Consider the following 19,028-nt stretch of genomic DNA (forward strand, 5'->3'; position numbering starts at 1 on the left):
ATCTTGTACACACATAGGAATCCAAAACATGCTTCATAGCTTTGTTAAAACTTAAAAACCCTAAAAATTTAGAGATTTGAGATTTTGAGAAGTATTTGGTGATTTTCTGCTCGAAAAACTTTTAAGTTTAAGTTAGCGTGTGTTCACACTGATTTTTTTTTTATGGAGCAGAGAAAAGAAACCTCCTCAAATACTCAAAACCTGCTTATGGTGATGTATTAATGTACTGGTGGTGGTTCTGGTGATGTAGTCATGTAAATACCCCTGTAAATATTTTTTGTGGCCCTTGGCATTGATTCATTATGGCGATGTGGTCCTTGGGCCAAAAAATGTTGGTCACCCTTGCTATAGAGCATACATGGTGAGGTGTATATTGCTATTATGTCAATGAGTTGCCCATTTTTCTCCCCAAAGACACCCCAGAATTAAGAAACATTTACATATTTCATTTTTATGACAGTTTCTGATGTAGTTTTATTTTTTTTTCAGTTTTGGTGTTTTTTTTCTATTTTACTACATTTTGTACATATATTTTCCAAGCACTCATTAATTTCCAACAAGAAACCTGCACTACTCACCCCCATAACTCGCAGACTGTTGAACTGTATACTTTAACATTTGGCTGCATACACGTCACGAAAAACAAGAGGAACTGAAATTAGAAGTCATGCCGCTCTTCACTCTAGAAAGGGTCGGGAAAGGATGAGGGCAAACAATTGCTGGATGAGGGAGAGTGGTGGACTCTTACTTCCTCTATGGTAATCATTGGTACTATCATGAATAATCCTTTGTTATTTTAAATAAAACAGACAATAATGAACTTTTGATAAGTAGCCCATTAAATAAATGATTTCCTGTATTCTGACTTCCATGAGCTTTTTTGCTGTAATAATTGCCCTTTCATGTAAAAAAGTGAAATAGTTTCTGGGTTATAGGTGACGGCAAACAGTATCCTTATTTGCGGAGCATATATAAAGTAACTAGAATGCAGATGGTACATTTTATAATTTTCTGACACCGTTTGAGACTGCAGGATGTATGATGTCTTCATGATAGGTTCTGCCTCTTACAATCATCCAGGAAGCATCAACAATTTTGCCTCAAGGAAATATGTTACCGCAGACATCAAAGTGAGCTGTCTGATAAATCTGGCTGACAATGAAGCCCTGACCTATATGTTTTATGTCTGACATCTTGACAGAAAGATAAAGGATGTGTTTTCCTGCTCCATTACAACCGTCAACCCTATTTAAAAAGACTTCAGCTGGGTTTATGCTGCACAATCTTGGCTGTTCAACAACCACCGATCGGACAGCGGTCGTCTCTTTGGAAAGGCTGACCAGTCTTCCATGCACAGTGAACCAACGTTGGGCCTCTTTCACACGTCCGTGAAAAACCACGCATGTTTTTCACGGACGTGTCAAAGCTGCGTTTTGCTCTCCGTGAGCCGTGTTTATGGCACACGTGTGTTCTCCGTGTGTTATCCGTGATAACACACGGAGAACGGGAACTTTCTGCTCACCTGTCCCTGGTGTCGCTGTCCATGGTGCTAATCTTCGGTCTCTGGTCCTGCCGCCTCCCCGCTGCTGCTGCTTCCGGCCGCAGTGAAGTGAATATTCAATGAGCATAATGAGCGGGGGTTGGAAGCAAGTGACAGCAACGGCAGAGACAGCAGGGCTGGAGAAGGTGAGTAAAGTTTTTTTATTACACGTGTGTTTTCTCCGGCACGTGTCACACGGAACACCTCCGTGTGGTCCGTTTGCGTTTCGTGTGACACCCGTGATGCCGGAGAAAAATGGAAATGTCTACGTGTGGAGCACACGGGCACACGTATGCTCCACACGGTCCATGGCAGAATACGCACGTGAGCGCAGACCCATTGATTTAAATGGGTCTGCGTGTGCCCGTGTCTCCAGTATGTGAGGAAACAGACCAAACACGTGCCGGAGACACGGACGTGTGAAAGAGGCCTTAGTATGATTCTTATATATGCGTAGAACAATCTGTTCTCTGCAGCTTATGTCCTGTGTACACGGATGATTTTTTACCTAGCGTTTTGCTCATTCGTCAGGTGATTGACGGCTTGTTTAGATAGGTTGAGAATTGTGAACAAGAGTTATTATCTTGTCTAAATTGATGCTTCTTGATAAGTAAAAACATTTTGAACAATTTAATTTTAGAAACAATGTGGATTTATTACATTTGTCTTGCCAATTGACACTTGGTTTTCAATCTGTGCATGACAGTATATGAATGTAGTTGTCTATTTTCTACAAGTTTAAATTGAATACATCTGAAACAGACATTGTCTGAATGGGAGCATATGTTGTTCTAAAACCTCAGCATTGATAGTGACTTTTATGTTTTGTAAGCTGCCTATGTCATAAACACTAATGCTGCCCCATACCATCAGAGATGCAGGCTTTAGAACAGTGCACTGATAACAAGCTGGATGGTTCCTCTCCTATTAGGTCCACAGAACATGGGGTCCATGGTTTGCATAAAGAATTTCATATTTTGATTCATCTCACCACAGAACAGTTTTGAGCTTTGGCCAAGAGAAGGCAATAGTGTTTCTAGATTCTGTTGATATTTGGCTTCTCTTGCGTTTGTGAATTAAGCTGGGAACTGTGTCCACAGAGAGCCCATGTAATGATTTGCTTGACCAAATCATTCCTGTTTTTAACACAGCACTGTCTGAGGGTCCATAGGTCATGAGCATCCAATATTTCCACATGGATTTTTCAAGTCTCTAAATATATTTATGATAATATGTACTATAGTTGGTGGGATATTGCAATTTTACAGGAACATTTTCTGAATTTGGGCCACAATTTTTAGACACAGTTGTTCACAGATTGGTGAATCTCTGACCATCTTTGCTTCTGGAAGACTCTGCCTCTCCAACATGCTCTGCTTACAGAAAGTCATGGGATTTGAAAATGTATCCTCTAGCTGGTTTTCATTAGCACCACTTACGTTTCCATACTTTTTGAGATGTGTTGCTGTCGTCAATATCTAAATGAGTTAATGATATCAAATTAAATGAAAAAATAGCTAACTTTTAGCTTCTGACATGTTCAATGTTCTGTTATGAATGAAATATGCCTGTAAGAGATTTCCAAATCATTGCATTCTTGTTTTCTGTATTTGTGGTGGTGTGGTGGCTCAGTGGTTAGCATGCTGGGGTCCTGGGTTGAAATCCCACCAAGGACAACATCTGAAAAGAATTTGTATGTTCTCCCCGTGTTTGCGTGGGTTTCCTCCTGGTTCTCTGGTTTACTCCAGCATTCCAAAGACATACTGATAGGGACCTTAGATTGTGAGCCCCAATGTGGACAGTGTTGCTGATGTATGTAAAGCGCTGCTTAATGTGTTGGTGCTGTATAAAAATAAAGATTATTAATATAAATTTTGTGACTTTTGGCTTTTTCATGGCAGTTCATCCCAGCTTCAACAAAATGGGCGGACATGGGGTGAGATGAGGGTACATAAAGGGAGGGACGCCATGGCTTCTCTAATTCATAACGAGCGTCATGGATATCTTCGAATCGAAGAGTCATGGATATCTTCATGAATCAGGAGTGTCTGACTCCACTATGCCCCCTCATTAAGACTGGCATGAAAAACAACACCGGTCTTGGTGAATTGGGCCCAATACTTTACTATTTACAGCATGACCTACGACTTTACCCCTTTGTAATGATTACAAGGGTAAAATACCTCGCTGTGATCCAAATTGCTGCAGATTTTCTAAGGACATTGTAAAATCTGCATAATTTTTTTTACAATAAATGGATGAGGATGTTTTCTCTGAATTCTGTACAGTTAATCTGCAGCAGATCCGTTAGTTCTTTGAGGACATACATTAATGCACAGGCTACTCATTATCCCTAATCTGTTTCAGGGGATTTAAACAGGTCAAAAGTTAGTCCCCTTTTGCCTCCACTTTTTTGACTAGTGCCACCTTCTTTATGTAATCAAAATTTGCACTAAAATGCAATAAAAACATGTGTGTCACTAAATTTTCAGCAATTTTTTGTGTAAATCTAGTAAAGAAACAGTAACATTAGATAGTAAAAGTGATTAGCGTACATGAGCCCCATGCAGTCAGTATGGTTTACCTCGATTGGCAACTTTGCTGAAATGTGTCCTGCATTCTGGCAGGCAGGCAATGGGTTCATCTGTGGTCACACTTGGAACTGTGGGAACCTGGTTGCCGTTTCCCAGGAGCTGTAGGTGATCGTTCGTGTTTTCCATCACTGCAGCTTCTCAATCAGGATGAGCTGGATAATGTGTCACAATTGTGGCGCAGCTGAGGGCTGCTATTTTTAGGCTGGGGAGGGCCCAATAACCATGGACTTTCCCAGCCTGAGAATACCAGTCCCCAGCTGTCTCCTTTACCTGCACTGGTTATCACAAATAGATGGAGCACCGCACGTCATTTTTTTTTTCACTGTGCCTGTCAATCACGGTAATACCAGTAGCAAGGATGGTTACGGAATTCCTGTGATTAGCATGCAATCCCCGCATGTTTAGTGGCTGCAAGTCAGGTGTGAAATATGTGAGGAGGGGATTTGAAACTCAAGAGGCGAATACTAAAATACTTGACGAGTAACGAATATCCCAAATACCTTAATATTCATGCAAGTGACGAATAGTGCTGTATATTTGCTCACTAGGGTTCACATAGTTGCAGCTACACCACAGTTTTATCCACAAAACAATCAATTTGAAAATGGTGCCGTTTTGCAGCGAATGTACATGTCAGTACAGTTATTAGATGCATTGCTGTTGGCTGTGGCCTCTACATGTGAACTTACCCTTAAGGCCGGTGTGCCACTTGCGATTGCCTTGCATGTGTTTCGTGGTGCTTCACCCGGCACGGACTCACATTCAGCTCACAGGAGCGGGTCGGTTGCATGTATCTCTATGCAGCTGACCTGCTCCTGTGAGCAGAGTGTGAGTCCGTCACGGGTGATGCACCACGAAATTCGTGCGAGATACACGCGAGGCAATCGCAAGTGGGACACCGGCCTAAGAAAGTAACTTTCTGGATCGCAATATGCTAAGAAAACTACAACTCCCAGTTTCCCCCCCAAATGAATTCATTTTAATTATCTAGAAGAATGGGAACACACAATACTTATTTCTCAGAATTCTCCACAGACAGTGCTCTCTGTACCAAGTACTGCATCTGGATTTTCGTCGGAATCCTTGAAAAACAGGATTCTGCCGCAAACCCGACAGAACCTTTTGCTATTGGACACTATCTGGCCTCAGTTCTGGCAGAGTTCGTCTTTTCCAGACATGCCCCTAAACGTGGTAAACAATGTTTTGATGGTCTGCCTAATCTAAAATGCAGTATACAGATTAAGAATAACTTCAGAGGTCTATTAATAATTGTGCACGAATCAAGACTGGAGCTGACTTGATAAGTAGCTGGCAGGGAGTTTGCTATGAGATTGTGACTTCACCCGGTGAGAAGACATGGCTGCTCCTCCCCCTCCTCGGCATTCCATTCCTCTGACATGAGCCTATACCTACATCATATGCAGGCACTATTGTCTACAACCATGATGTTTATTAACTTGTTACTCCCCGGTCATAGAGAACAGGTATCTGTGAAGCATGAGGGACTGTAACGGCAGATTAAGTTTGCTTGCCCCACCCAGTCTCGCGTTTCGCTCTACCTTCAAATACAAATCCAAAGCTGAATTTAGCTCCAGGATGTGGGGTGGTTTGGAGTTCAGAAATGTCCTCAGCGGGACTGCGCCCATACCGTATCTTTAAAACGAATGGTCATAACTAGCTGTAGAAGGAATAAGCTAAATAGGCAACTTCACATAGTGTAAAGATGCACACTTATGTCTCCTGTTTTCCAGGAGATGCCAGATGACCAAGAAATGATCCTGTCAATAATGTAATTAACCTGTGTGTGTGGTAAATAGTGAGCTAGACAGTACTTTCTCTTATACAGTGGCATACAAAAGTTTTGGCACCCCTGGTAAATATGATTGTTATTGTGAACCATTAAGCAAGTTGAAGATGACATGATGTCTAAAAGGCATAAAATGAAAAATGACACATTTCCTTGATTAATCTTTAACATTTTTAAATTAACAAAAAATGGGCCGATGCAAAAGTTTGGGCACCCTGCATGGTTGTTACCTAGTAGCACCCCCTTTTGTAAGTATCACAGCTTGTAAACACTTTTTTGTAGCAGCCAGGAGTCTTTCAGTTCTTGTTTGAGCGATTTTCATCCATTCTTCCTTGGAAAGTCTTTCAGTACTGTGAGATTTCTCGGTTCTAGTTATTTATCATTAACTTTACCAGTTGCTTCAGTTCTTATTAAAAACTGTTTTATCTGCTACAGATCTACCAGTTTTCACAATGATAAGCTCTGTATAACCCCACCCACAACAGTGATTGGCAGCTTCTGTGTACTCTGTGCATAGGCAGAAAGCATTTAAATCAGTGTTGGGTGCCTGGATAGACTACATGACAGCAAGTTTACTAGTTGTCTAGAGACAATGTCATGCTTATAAAATAGTGATTTTTTTTAAAAACTACACTAAACAGCTCAGTAAGTGACACATCGCTCACATTTGGTACGAAAACTTGGTTAACAGATTTCCTTTAACCCCTTAACGACTACCTATACGACTTTTAATAGCGGTCGTTCAGGGTAATTATTCCTCGGCACTGAGGAATACATGATTAGCGCCGCCCTGTGGTGAATTACCTGCGGGTGACAGCTGTACATGCAAATGTGTCATGATGCCCGCAATCTATTTCAGACAAATTTGTGTTCCAAAATTCAAATATTGCTCCTTCTGTTCCGAGCCCGGCCATTTATCCAAACAGAGGTTGAGAGTGCTGAGCACCCGAGCATGGTGGTGCCCGCTCATCACTAATTAACAGCCTGTGGTACAGTAGCTGCATGTTCTCAGACAAGTAAAATGTTCTGAACTTGACTTCCTTCTAACTGCTCTGTAATACACACTGGTGCCAAGCAATTCTATAGATGGGTATTTATATAAAGTACAGTCTGACACTACGATCGTGTGTTCTGCTAGAAATGCTCTGCCAGCGCCCTCTGGTGACTAGATGAGGAAATTTCACAGCATTTCTTGCCCATGAACCTGATATCTGGCCTACAGTAAACACAGATACACAAGCATTACAGAAAGACAGAAAGTGGATAAATATTGTAACTCTGTCTAATAATGCACATTTATAAGTATTCCGGGTTTTTGGCCTGTCAATTTTACATGTAGTGTCGCGGGCAGAGGGGACGCGCTCGCCACGCTCGGGTCCGGGGCTTCTGCTGCTGCTCGGTGGCTCGAGCGGTGGACCGGACCCGGGGACTCGAGCAGCGCTCCTCGTCCACGAGTGAAAAGGGGGGTGGTTTGTTTAGGGAGATAGTTCGTGACGCCACCCACGGGTCGTGGTGATAAAGGGCACCACCGCTGCTGGTGACAGGGATCCCGGGAGCGATGGTAGGAAGCAGCTAGGATGTTGTCCCCTCCGTGGGTAGGGGTTGGTGATCCCGGGGCCCAGTGGTGTAACGGGGAGGCTGGATGGCTGGGGTGCAGGGTTGCAGGGGCAGCGCAGCGCGGTGCCGGATGGCACTGGTGTACTCACTCAGGCAGTCAATGACAGAGTCTCTGGTAAACCAAACGGCTGGATGGGCGGGTCCTGCAGCCGGTTGCAGTGTTTGTGCTCTCCCCGGACGGCTGATGGTGGCTGTCTTTCCCTGCACCTTGTTAGAATGTTCTGACTCCTGTGGGTGCCCACCGGTAGTCCGCTCCCCGGCGTATAGGTACCGAAGGAGCCCGTTTTGCCCGCAGGCGCTGGCCCTTGGATCTCTAGCCTATGGCGGTGGCTGTATATCCTCACGGTGTGGACTGTTGCCTTCTGTCGGGTCTTTGTTGTTAGGAAACCTCTGGGGTTCCGGTCACACTCGAATTTGACCGTTGTCGGCGGCTCCAAGCCTAGTCGGGGTCCGATGGCCCTGCCTGTGTGCTTAGCTTCACTCCGCTCCCCGGTTCAGTACCGGCGGGCTACCGCCCGACCCCGGTCCTACGGTTCTGCAGAGGTCCACTTACTTCATGCAGACGGCCACCACCGTCTGCCAACCTTGCTGTCAGTGCCTGGGCTCTGACCCAGACACTTGCAGTTTCTGTCCTCTCACTTTCACCTCCAAACTCTAACTACTCCTTTTTCCCGCCTCCAGGCCTGTGAACTGCTCGGTGGGTGGGGCCAACCGCCTGGCTCCTCCCCACCTGGTGTGGACATCAGACCCTGGAGGGAGGCAACAAGGATTTTTGTCTGACTGGTGTGGCTATCCAGGGGAGGGGGTGTGTATGGTGTTATTTCTGTGACTACCTGGCTAGTCCAGGGCGTCACAGTAGTTGTAAAAACTAGTCTTAAACCTGATAACAAATCCACACCATTGTCATTTGCTCAATAGAGTACACTGTGGATATTAAAATCTGCAACTGGTCTAGTATCCACTCTGCAAGCCAATAGGTTTTGTTATATGTTGTTCATGTTAATCCATATGTATCTGTAATATGGCACTCATAGACATCTAAAGTGGCCTTCAATAGATTTGCATGCCCCAGTTTCATACAGAAATATTTCAAAGTGAACCTGTCATGTTCCCAAACACTTTTAACTTGAAGATATAGGGTTAGTCGTAGGTTACTAGTGTTCTGAAACTACCCAGCCCCTGCACTGAAAGCCCATCTACAGGAAGGAAATGAACTTTACTTCTTCCGGCAGCCTCGGACTTTCAGTCACCACTGAAAGTGCATAGTGAGAAGCGATTGTAAGCACTCCCTGGAACATTGACTGACAGCCAGCTCTGCACTGCTATACGGCCGCCATTGCCTGTGCCAGGGTGTGCTTACAGACACAGCTCACTATGTACTAATAGGTGACTAAAGCTGCGCCTCTATAACTGAAAGCTGGAGGCTGCCAGGAGGAATAAAGTTAATTTCCTCCCTGTAGCCAGGCTTTCAGTGCAGTGGCCGGACAGCTTTAAAATGTTATTATCTTGCAGATTAACCCAGTGTCTGTAGGTTAATAGTGTTTTTTTACATGACAGGTTCTCTGTAAGGGTATTTTTGTAACTGATTCCCTACTAATTGGGCCATGTTGCATTGAAGGAATACCAGGTCTTATGTAGCACTGCTGTTTTTAGAAGAAGATATCTTTGATATGTGGCACCATAATATGCCAACACACACAGTAAAATGGAGCTGTGGGGACTTCAATTACCTCCCAACACAGATATATTATGTTTTTGGTATTTTATTAACGTGTATATTTGTATAATACATTTAGATTCCAGTTTTTCATGGTGGGAAGCAACATACAGGAAATATCTCATAAACAAGATGTCAGTGACATTTCTCAGATGACAGCAGGAAACCGAGAACTGTACTTAGCTGACTTACATCAGTCGCTTTTTTCTCAGCCTGCTCCAGTTTTTCCTGGGCATCCTTTAGAGCTTCAGAGTATTTATCCAGTTCATCCTCTGTCCCCTTCAGCTTCTTCTGCAGGGCAACCAGTTCATCCTCCACCTGGCGAAAGTAAAGTAGATTGTTATAATCAAGAGGTGTACAAAGAGAGCCCTTAATATTCGGGCACACCAGTATAAATAGATGTATTTTGTAAAATAAGAAGGTGTATATATATATATATATATATATATATATATATATATATATATACTAGCTGTAGTATCCGGACGTTGCCCGGGAAAGTAACTGTCTCTCTGTCTCTCTCCCAGTCTCTGTCTGTGTGTCACTGCCTGTCTGTCTCTCTGTCTGTCTCTTTCCTTGTCTGTCTGTGTCTATGTCTCTGTCTGTTTCTATCTCGCTGTCTGTATTTGTATCAGTCTATCTGTCTCCATCTCTGTGTCTGTCTGTCTCTCTCTATCTCTGTGTCTGTCTTTTATGTGTGTCTATCTCTCTTTCCCCGTCTGTCTCTTTCCCGGTCTGTCTCTTTCCTGGTCTGTCTCTTTCCCTGACTGTCTCTTTCCCTGTCTGTCTCTTTCCCCGTCTGTCTCTTTCCCGGTCTGTCTCTTTGCCCGTCTGTCTCTTTGCCCGTCTGTCTCTTTGCCCGTCTGTCTCTTTGCCCGTCTGTCTCTTTGCCCGTCTGTCTCTTTGCCAGTCTGTGTCTTTCCAGGTCTGTCTCTTTCCAGGTCTGTCTCTTGTCAGGGCTGTCTTTTTCCAGGGCTGTCTATTTCCCCGTCTGTCTCTTTCCGGGTCTGTCTCTTTCCAGGTCTGTCTCTTTCCAGGTCTGTCTCTTTGCCCATCTGTCTCTTTTTAGGGCTGTCTCTTTCCCTGTCTGTCTCTTTTCAGGTCTGTCTCTTTGCCCATCTGTCTCTTTGCCCGTCTGTCTCTGTCTGTCTCTTTCCACGTCTGTCTCTGTCTGTCTCTATCTCTGTCTCTATCCCCATCTGTCTCTGTCTGTCTGTCTTTTTCTGTCTCTCTCTATCCGTCTCCTCACTGACATCATATTACCTCACACATAAGCTTCTTATACTAACAGTTTATTTTGTTCCTATAGCAACCACTGACAGTTGCTATTAATAGCCTAAGCTCCCACCTCCATTCAGTTTAATGGAGGCACGATTTTGGAGGGTAACTGTAAAGCGCAGGGTTAAATTTTCCCGTTAAAACATAGTCTACGACGTTCCCTGAGTCACATGAGGCGTCTGTGCAAAATTTCGTGATTGTAAATGCGACGGTGCGGATTCCTTTAGTGGACATACATGAGGCGTCTGTGCAAAATTTCGTGATTCGTGATTGTAAATGCAACGGTGCGGATTCGTTTAGCGGACATACATACACACACATACACTCAGCTTATATATATAATATAATTATATATATATATATATATATATATATATATATATATATATATATATATTACACCTAGCTGTGCACCCTCTACACTATTCATCACAGTGCCTTTCACTAGACATATCAGTGCACCTTTCCCCATATATTTAAAGATACATTTCCGCAATGAATGTTTGGGCCATTATCAGAAGTCTCATCCAGGCAGAGAAATAGAGAGAAGGCTGCATTGGGGGGATTTTCTTAGCTGTTTTTGTAAGCAGCATGCTTGGCTTTTTCCGAAACTCCCATGGAAATATAGAAAGAGCCATGCTCATCATTCACCTTCCATTTCCCTCCTGCATGTATTGGCCGTTGGCATCTACCTTACCAGGATGGTAATGTGGTAATGGTTTGGGACATATTGGACATGCAGTAGAGTGCGGGTTCCCAAGGTTAGACATTAGCATTGTATTTAATTCTGAATGTTTTCAGTGATGGCTCAGTTTCATAGTTTAACCCCTTCACCCCCAGGCGATTTTGTTTTGTTTTGTTTTTTGCTCCCCTTCTTCCGAGAGCAGTAATGTTTTTATTTTTCCGTCACTCTTGCCATATGAGGGCTTGTTTTTTGCGGGACGAGTTGTACTTTTAAATGAAACCATGTGTTTTACCATATGGTGTACTCTAAAATGTAAAAATAATTCCAACTCGGGAAAAATTACAAGAGAAGTGTGACTGTATGATTGTTTTTGGTATATTTTATTCACCGTGTTCATTATATGGTAAAACTGATGTGTCGGTGTGATGCCTCAGGTCGGTGCAAGTTCGTAGACTCTTTTTGCACCATTTTCCAAAACCCATAGTTACATAGTTACATAGTTACTTAGGTTGAAAAAAGACCTAGGTCCATCTAGTTCAACCTTCCTCCACCAGTTCTACATTTAGTCACTAAGTCATTTATAACCAACAATGTTTTGTGTACTGAGGAAATCATCCAGCCCTTTTTTAAAAGCTGTTATAGTATCTGCCATTACTACCTCTTGTGGTAGTGTATTCCACAGTCTGACCGCTCTAACTGTAAAGAACCCTTTCCTATTTAGGTTTCGGAATCGCTTTTCTTCCACTCGCAGTGAGTACCCCCTAGTCCTTAGTACTGTCTTTGGAAGGAATAAGTCATGTGCCAGTCCTTTATATTGACCACACATGTATTTATTAAATCTCATTTGCCAAGTATCTGCCCATTCTGACATCTTATCCAGATCTTTTTGTAATATTGTACTATCCAGGTCAGTTTTTAATATCCTACATAGTTTGGTGTCATCGGCAAAGACTGACACTGTACTATCAATCCCATCCACAAGGTCATTAATAAAGAGAGTAAAAAGAATCGGTCCAAGCACAGATCCCTGCGGCACCCCACTGCTGACTATAGCCCATTTAGAGAATGTACCATTTATGACTACTCTTTGTTTCCTATCTTTTAGCCAATTCCTTACCCAGTTGCATATTGTGTCCCCCAGTCCTTGCTTCTGGAGCTTTAGTATTATGTTATGCTATTATGTGGTACAGTATCAAATGCCTTTGCAAAGTCCAAATAAATCACATCAGCTGCATTACCAATATCCAGGTTTGAACTTACCCCCTCATAGAACCCCAACAGGTTGGTTAGACACGACTTATCTTTCATGAATCCATGCTGTTTGTCAGTTATCATATTATTTTCTGCAATATATTTTTGCATGTCATCCCTTAAAATGCCCTCAAAAACTTTGCATACTACTGATGTCAGGCTTACTGGACGGTAGTTGCCTGGATCTACCCTCTTACCTTTCTTAAATATCGGTACCACATCAGCAATCCTCCAATCCTGAGGCACCAACCCTGTTACAAGTGAGTCTAAAAATATGAGATACAGCGGTCTGTCGATTACGGAGCTCAATTCCCTCAATATTCGTGGATGAATGCCATCTGGCCCTGGGGATTTGTCAATGTTTAATTTACTCAGATGTAGGCGTACTTCATCTTGTGTTAAATTAATTATATCGGGTGGTGGACTTTGATTTTTCACTTGTTGAATGATCCCTGGTACAGTCAGTTCCTTGGTGAATACAGATGAGAAATGCCTATTTAATATCTCAGTCTTTTGTTTGTCCTCTATAACTAACTTGTTATTATATTTTAAGGGGCCGATACTATCCTTTGTTTTCCTTTTGGCATTAATGTATTTATAAAAGATTTTGGGATTTATTTTAATGTCATTGGCGATTTTTGTTTCAGTAGCTAATTTTGCTTGTTTGATTTCTTTTTTACATTTCCTATTGATATCTTTATACTCCTGCAATGCTATTTCTGTATTCTCAGCCTTTAAGATTTTAAATGCCCTTTGTTTTTGTTTTATTATACTTTGTACAGTCTTATTTATCCATAGTGGTTTCTTTTTATTCCTGGACATTTTATTACCACTGGGTATACGTTTTTTACAGGACTCTAGCAATATATCCTTAAACTTTCCCCATTTATGTTCAGTATCCCCAGTTACCATGACTTTGTCCCAATCTACACATTTAAGCTCTTCCCTTAATTTGTAGAAATCAGCTTTCCTAAAATTCCAGAGTTCTCATTTTTCGGGATTTATGGCTCAGTGATGGCTTATTTTTGTGTCTCGAGCTGACGTTTTTAATGGTACCGTGTTTGAGCAGATGCTACATTTTGATCGCCTGTTATTGCATTTTGTGCAAAATTTGCAGCATCCAGAAAACATAATTTTGGTGTCTGGAATTTTTTTCACGCTATGCCGTTTACAGATTAATTGATTTTATATTTTGCTGGATTGGGCATTTCTGAATGCAGCAATACCAAATGTGTGCATTTTTTTAACCCTTTAAATTTCAACGGGGCGAATGGGTGGTGATTTTTTTTTAGTTTTAGGGGTTTTTTTTGTTAATTTTTTAAAACTTTATATTTTACTAGTCTCCCTAGGGGATTATAAGTATCAGCAGTCTGGTCTGATTACTTGGCATTTCTCTAGATCACAACTGCATAGCTCTGATGTGCTGAAATGCTGCTCTCCTCTCTCACACAGAAATCTGCTGCCAGTAAGAGAAAGTGACTTATAGCTACAGGAGTCATCAAATGACCCTGTGCTACTATGGCAACCATCGGCTCCACGTGATCACGCCACGTGACTTCCAATGGCGACGGGTGAGTGAAGATTTACCGCAGAGGGCATTTACATAACGCTGTCACATTTTGATAGCGCGATCTAAGGGGTTAACAGGCATGAGTGAATCATGGATCCACCCGTGTGTAACGCCCTGGAAAACCAGGTAGATGTACACATAGGCCCCCGCAGAACAGCCATCCCACAAAGGGTTAAATCTGCCGACCTGAAACCCTAGTCACCCCCCTCAGGGAAGGACAGGCACACCAGTGGGCGGGACCAGGCGGTTAGGAAATGCCCACCTACGGGTCTGGAGAGCCCGGGGCGGGAAAACAGTGCAGTTGAGATCAAGTTCAAATTGGAGTCGAGTGGAGGTGCCAAGCTGACTGGTGCCAGGATCAGAGCCCTGACACCTTGGCTAGGTGGCAGACGGTAGCCAGAGTCTGCAGGAGACGGTAAGATGGCTGCTGGAGATCCGAGGTGGCCCAGGACAGGGTTGTAATCCGCCGGTACCGACACCGGAGAACCGACCCGGAAATTGTGTGCACAGAGGGGACACTTGGACCCTGAAGCCAGGACTGGCACCGATGGCCTAGCTAATTAACCAATTGAGGGCAGGATTTTAGTTCCTGTCCCAACCTAAGTCCCAAAAAGTAGACAACCACCCACAGAGAGGGATAGGGCAACCGCCAGGGCCCGTAGATCCCAAGGGTCAGTGTCAAACGGGCACGGCTCCCAACCAAAGGACCGGGAGCGGACTCCCGTGTTTCAAACCGGGAAGTCCTACCTACAATACACTGAGTGCAGAGGAGAGAGACTTTGACTACCAACCCGGGTGTGGGATCAGATACACCTGTCTGCGATAGCTGGCCACCATCACCTTGGTTTACCACAGGACTTGTGTGCTTTATTCGACCGTGAGTAACATCCCCGGCCAGGCCGGGTGCGCTGGCCCCTGCAACCACCATTGTCAGCATAGAGTCACTGGACCCCGGGACATCCATCCCTACCCACGGAGGGCTTAACATCCAGCTGCCAGCCCAACGTCCCCGGGAGCCCCGCAACGGCAGCGGTGGTGCTACATCTCACCACACACCGTGGGTGGCGTCACAGACATTCTACAACCAATCCCATATAAATACGTACCCTTTTATTCGGAGTGTCTGCGAACCCCTCGAGCCGTACCGTAGATCCGGATCAGAGCAGCCCCGGCTGCTGGCACGGGGGCGGCACACGTGCATGCGAGGCACACATGTCAACTGTTCAAATATTCTCTCATTTACTTACAGATGTCGTAATTAAGTACCGGTATGTTATCTGTGAAATAATTCAGATATCCATTCCACTGAAGCCTGTTTCAGCTTCAGTGTTGGAGCTAATGAACCATTGTGCACAATTGCGCAATATTGACGAAAGCTTTTCCGAAATGTACATTGGCAAGGGATTGGCGCCATTCCAGCAGGAGGAGATGTCTAAAGGTCAGTTTCACCTATTTACAGACAAAAAATGTATAACCTCCAGCAACCAAACTCCTTAAAAGCTTGAGGGAGTCCGAAACGTGTCGAAGTGGTGAGCACGTCCAGGACTCCGGGCAACAATCTTCGAAACCAGTGAGCGGAAAAAGTGTTTTTTCATGTTCTAATACCTATTTACAGAGGTTTATATTGCTATATGCTGTTATCATTTCCATTCCCTCCTATTACAGCCACTTACTTTCGTTTGGGCCTCACTATACTTGGGATATGCACTTGTTTATGTGAATTTCATTACACATTAGTATTATATGGTGTCGCTTTCCTTCTCCTTCTGCTGTTCTGTGCTGCCATCTAGTGTATTTTTTTTGTTATTGCACCTTTGGTTTTAATGAATTTAGAATAAAGTTTACTCTTTTTATTTTGACTCTTGGATCTTTTTCTTGTAAATTGATTTGATTATATTGCATTAACCATTACATCCCCATATTTTTTTCTGAGTTGGGGGTGGAAATAGTATATCTTATTACACGGTATACAGACACATTTTTTTCATTTTATCCCACTTTCTCTCTGCAAATTTGGTTGAACTTTGGTAGACAATTGGGCAAAGCCTAGGTCCCTGTCCCCAGGAGGATCTTTTGGCCCAGCATTAGGGAAATCTGACCAGGAGTAGGATAGCATAATATATACAGTACAGACCAAAAGTTTGAACACACCTCCTCATTCAAAGAGTTTTCTTTATATTCATGACTCTGAAGATTGTAGATTCTCATTGAAGGCATCAAAACTATGAATTAAAACATGTGGAATTAAATACTTAAAAAAGTGTGAAACAACTGAAAATACGTCTTATATTCTAGGTTCTTCAAAGTAGCCACCTTTTGCTTTGATTACTGCTTTGCACATTCTTGGCATTCTCTTGATGAGCTTCAAGAGGTAGTCACCGGAAATGGTTTTCCAACAGTCTTAAAGGAGTTCCCAGAGATGATTAGCACTTGTTGGCCCTTTTGCCTTCACTCTGCGGTCCAGCTCACCCCAAACCATCTCGATTGGGTTCAGGTCTGGTGACTGTGGAGATCAGGTCATCTGGCGTAGCACCCCATCACTCTCCTTCTTAGTCAAATAGCCGTTAAACAGCCTGGAGGTGTGTTTGGGGTCAATGTCCTGTTGAAAAATTAATGATGGTCCAACTAAACGCAAACCGGATGGAATAGCACGCCGCTGCAAGATGCTGTGGTAGCCATGCTGGTTCAGTATTCCTTCAATTTTTAATAAATCCCCAACAGTGTCAGCAGCAAAGCACCCCCACACCGTCACACCTCCTCCTCCATGCTTCACGGTGGGAACCTGGCATGTAGCGTCCATCCGTTCACCTTTTCTGCAAAAACATGGTGGTTGGATCCAAAGATCTCAAATTTGGACTCATCAGACCAAAGCACAGATTTCCACTGGTCTAATGTCCATTCCTTGTGTTCTTTAGCCCAAACAAGTCTCTTCTGCTTGTTGTCTGTCCTTAGCAGTGGTTTCCTAGCAGCTATTTTACCATGAAGGCCTGCTGCACAAAGTCTCCTATTAATAGTTGTTCTAGAGATGAGAAGGTGTGTCCAAACTTTTGGTCTGTACTGTTTATACACCCTGTTTCCCCCAAAATAACACCTACCCAGAAAATAAGCCCTAGCATGATTTTTCAGGATTTGTTGAGTGTGTTTGAAATATAAGCCCTAGTTACAAATCATAAAAAAGTTAATTTAAATGATAATATACATGTAAAATCTATTGGCAATAGAATGCAGCAGGACAGACCATGTAAAGCAGACACCCCAAATGAGTAGCACTGAAAAGTTCCTATGAAAACCAGAACAATTGAGGGATGGCAAGTGCCAGGCTCTCACACACAGATCAGGTAGTACTGCCAGCATCACTCCACTCCTGAGCTCATTATATTAGAGTGTTGTGGCTGCTCCCATTCACCAGGGGAGCCAACTGTAGCACTTGGCTGCAGTGGAACGTGGAAGATAGCACCTGCAATGCTAAGTGACGCGACAGCACATCTTGCCACTGTGACATGAGTGACGCCAGCAGAACAACCCGGACAGTGTGTGAGAACCTGACCCTTGACAACCCTTATTGTTTAAGGTCTAGTGCGGTCTTTTAAGTGGAATTCTTTTGGGGGGTATATTCACATATACTACTGTACAGCACCATATGTAAACAGATGAAACAGAAATATACCATACTAGTATTTTGAGTCCCAGACAACATGAAGGCAAAAAGAAATAGCTATTCCATCAAATACAAGATAGGAACTGTGGAGGACTCTCACAACAAAATCCTACTGCTTTGGGCAAAGAGAATATGTTAGATATCTGAATGGTCTGAGAATGGTGAACAGAGTACGATAACCTCAGTCAACAGGTTACAAGGGAAATACTAAGAAGTGCAAGAGTGGATCAGGTTGGCTACACTTATTTCCTGAGCTGGCAGACATAATCTGGGAATGGGCTGCTAACACGAGAGCCAAGGCTATAACTTGGCTGTGCTCATGACTGTTTTTCAATAAATGTATAAGATATCCTCTGAAAATAAACCCTAGCACATCTGATGAAACAAAATGAATATAAGACGAACAAGGGTACAATATATGTGTGTGTGTGTGTGTGTGTGTGTATACAAAAAAAAAAAAAAATATATATATATATATATATATATATATATATACAGTTAGGTCCAGAAATATTTGGACAGTGACACAATTTTCGCGAGTTGGGCTCTGCATGCCACCACATTGGATTTGAAATGAAATCTCTACAACAGAATTCAAGTGCAGATTGTAACGTTTAATTTGAAGATTTGAACAAAAATATCTGATAGAAATTGTAGGAATTGTACACATTTCTTTACAAACACTCCACATTTTAGGAGGTCAAAAGTAATTGGACAAATAAACCAAACCCAAACAAAATATTTTTATTTTCAATATTTTGTTGCGAATCCTTTGGAGGCAATCACTGCCTTAAGTCTGGAACCCATGGACATCACCAAACGCTGGGTTTCCTCCTTCTTAATGCTTTGCCAGGCCTTTACAGCCACAGCCTTCAGGTCTTGCTTGTTTGTGGGTCTTTCTGTCTTAAGTCTGGATTTGAGCAAGTGAAATGCATGCTCAATTGGGTTAAGATCTGGTGATTGACTTGGCCATTGCAGAATGTTCCACTTTTTTGCACTCATGAACTCCTGGGTAGCTTTGGCTGTATGCTTGGGGTCATTGTCCATCTGTACTATGAAGCGCCGTCCGATCAACTTTGCGGCATTTGGCTGAATCTGGGCTGAAAGTATATCCCGGTACACTTCAGAATTCATCCGGCTACTCTTGTCTGCTGTTATGTCATCAATAAACACAAGTGACCCAGTGCCATTGAAAGCAATACATGCCCATGCCATCACGTTGCCTCCACCATGTTTTACAGAGGATGTGGTGTGCCTTGGATCATGTGCCGTTCCCTTTCTTCTCCAAACTTTTTTCTTCCCATCATTCTG

The 19,028-nt window shown here is 43.1% G+C and overlaps 1 protein-coding gene across 2 annotated transcripts in view; it reads right to left on the minus strand.

The window, feature by feature from the left end:
- The window catches only part of TPM4 (tropomyosin 4), a 168,216-nt gene that overhangs the window by 90,147 nt on the left and 59,041 nt on the right, over positions 1-19,028 (minus strand). For both annotated transcript variants that reach the window (XM_075352564.1, XM_075352563.1), the window contains exon 2: positions 9,468-9,593. In XM_075352564.1, coding sequence (XP_075208679.1) covers positions 9,468-9,593 — 126 coding nt within the window. The remainder of the gene's footprint in view (positions 1-9,467; positions 9,594-19,028) is intronic.

This window comes from Anomaloglossus baeobatrachus, chromosome 1 (assembly GCF_048569485.1).
Source record: "Anomaloglossus baeobatrachus isolate aAnoBae1 chromosome 1, aAnoBae1.hap1, whole genome shotgun sequence".
Classification (NCBI taxonomy): domain Eukaryota; kingdom Metazoa; phylum Chordata; class Amphibia; order Anura; family Aromobatidae; genus Anomaloglossus; species Anomaloglossus baeobatrachus.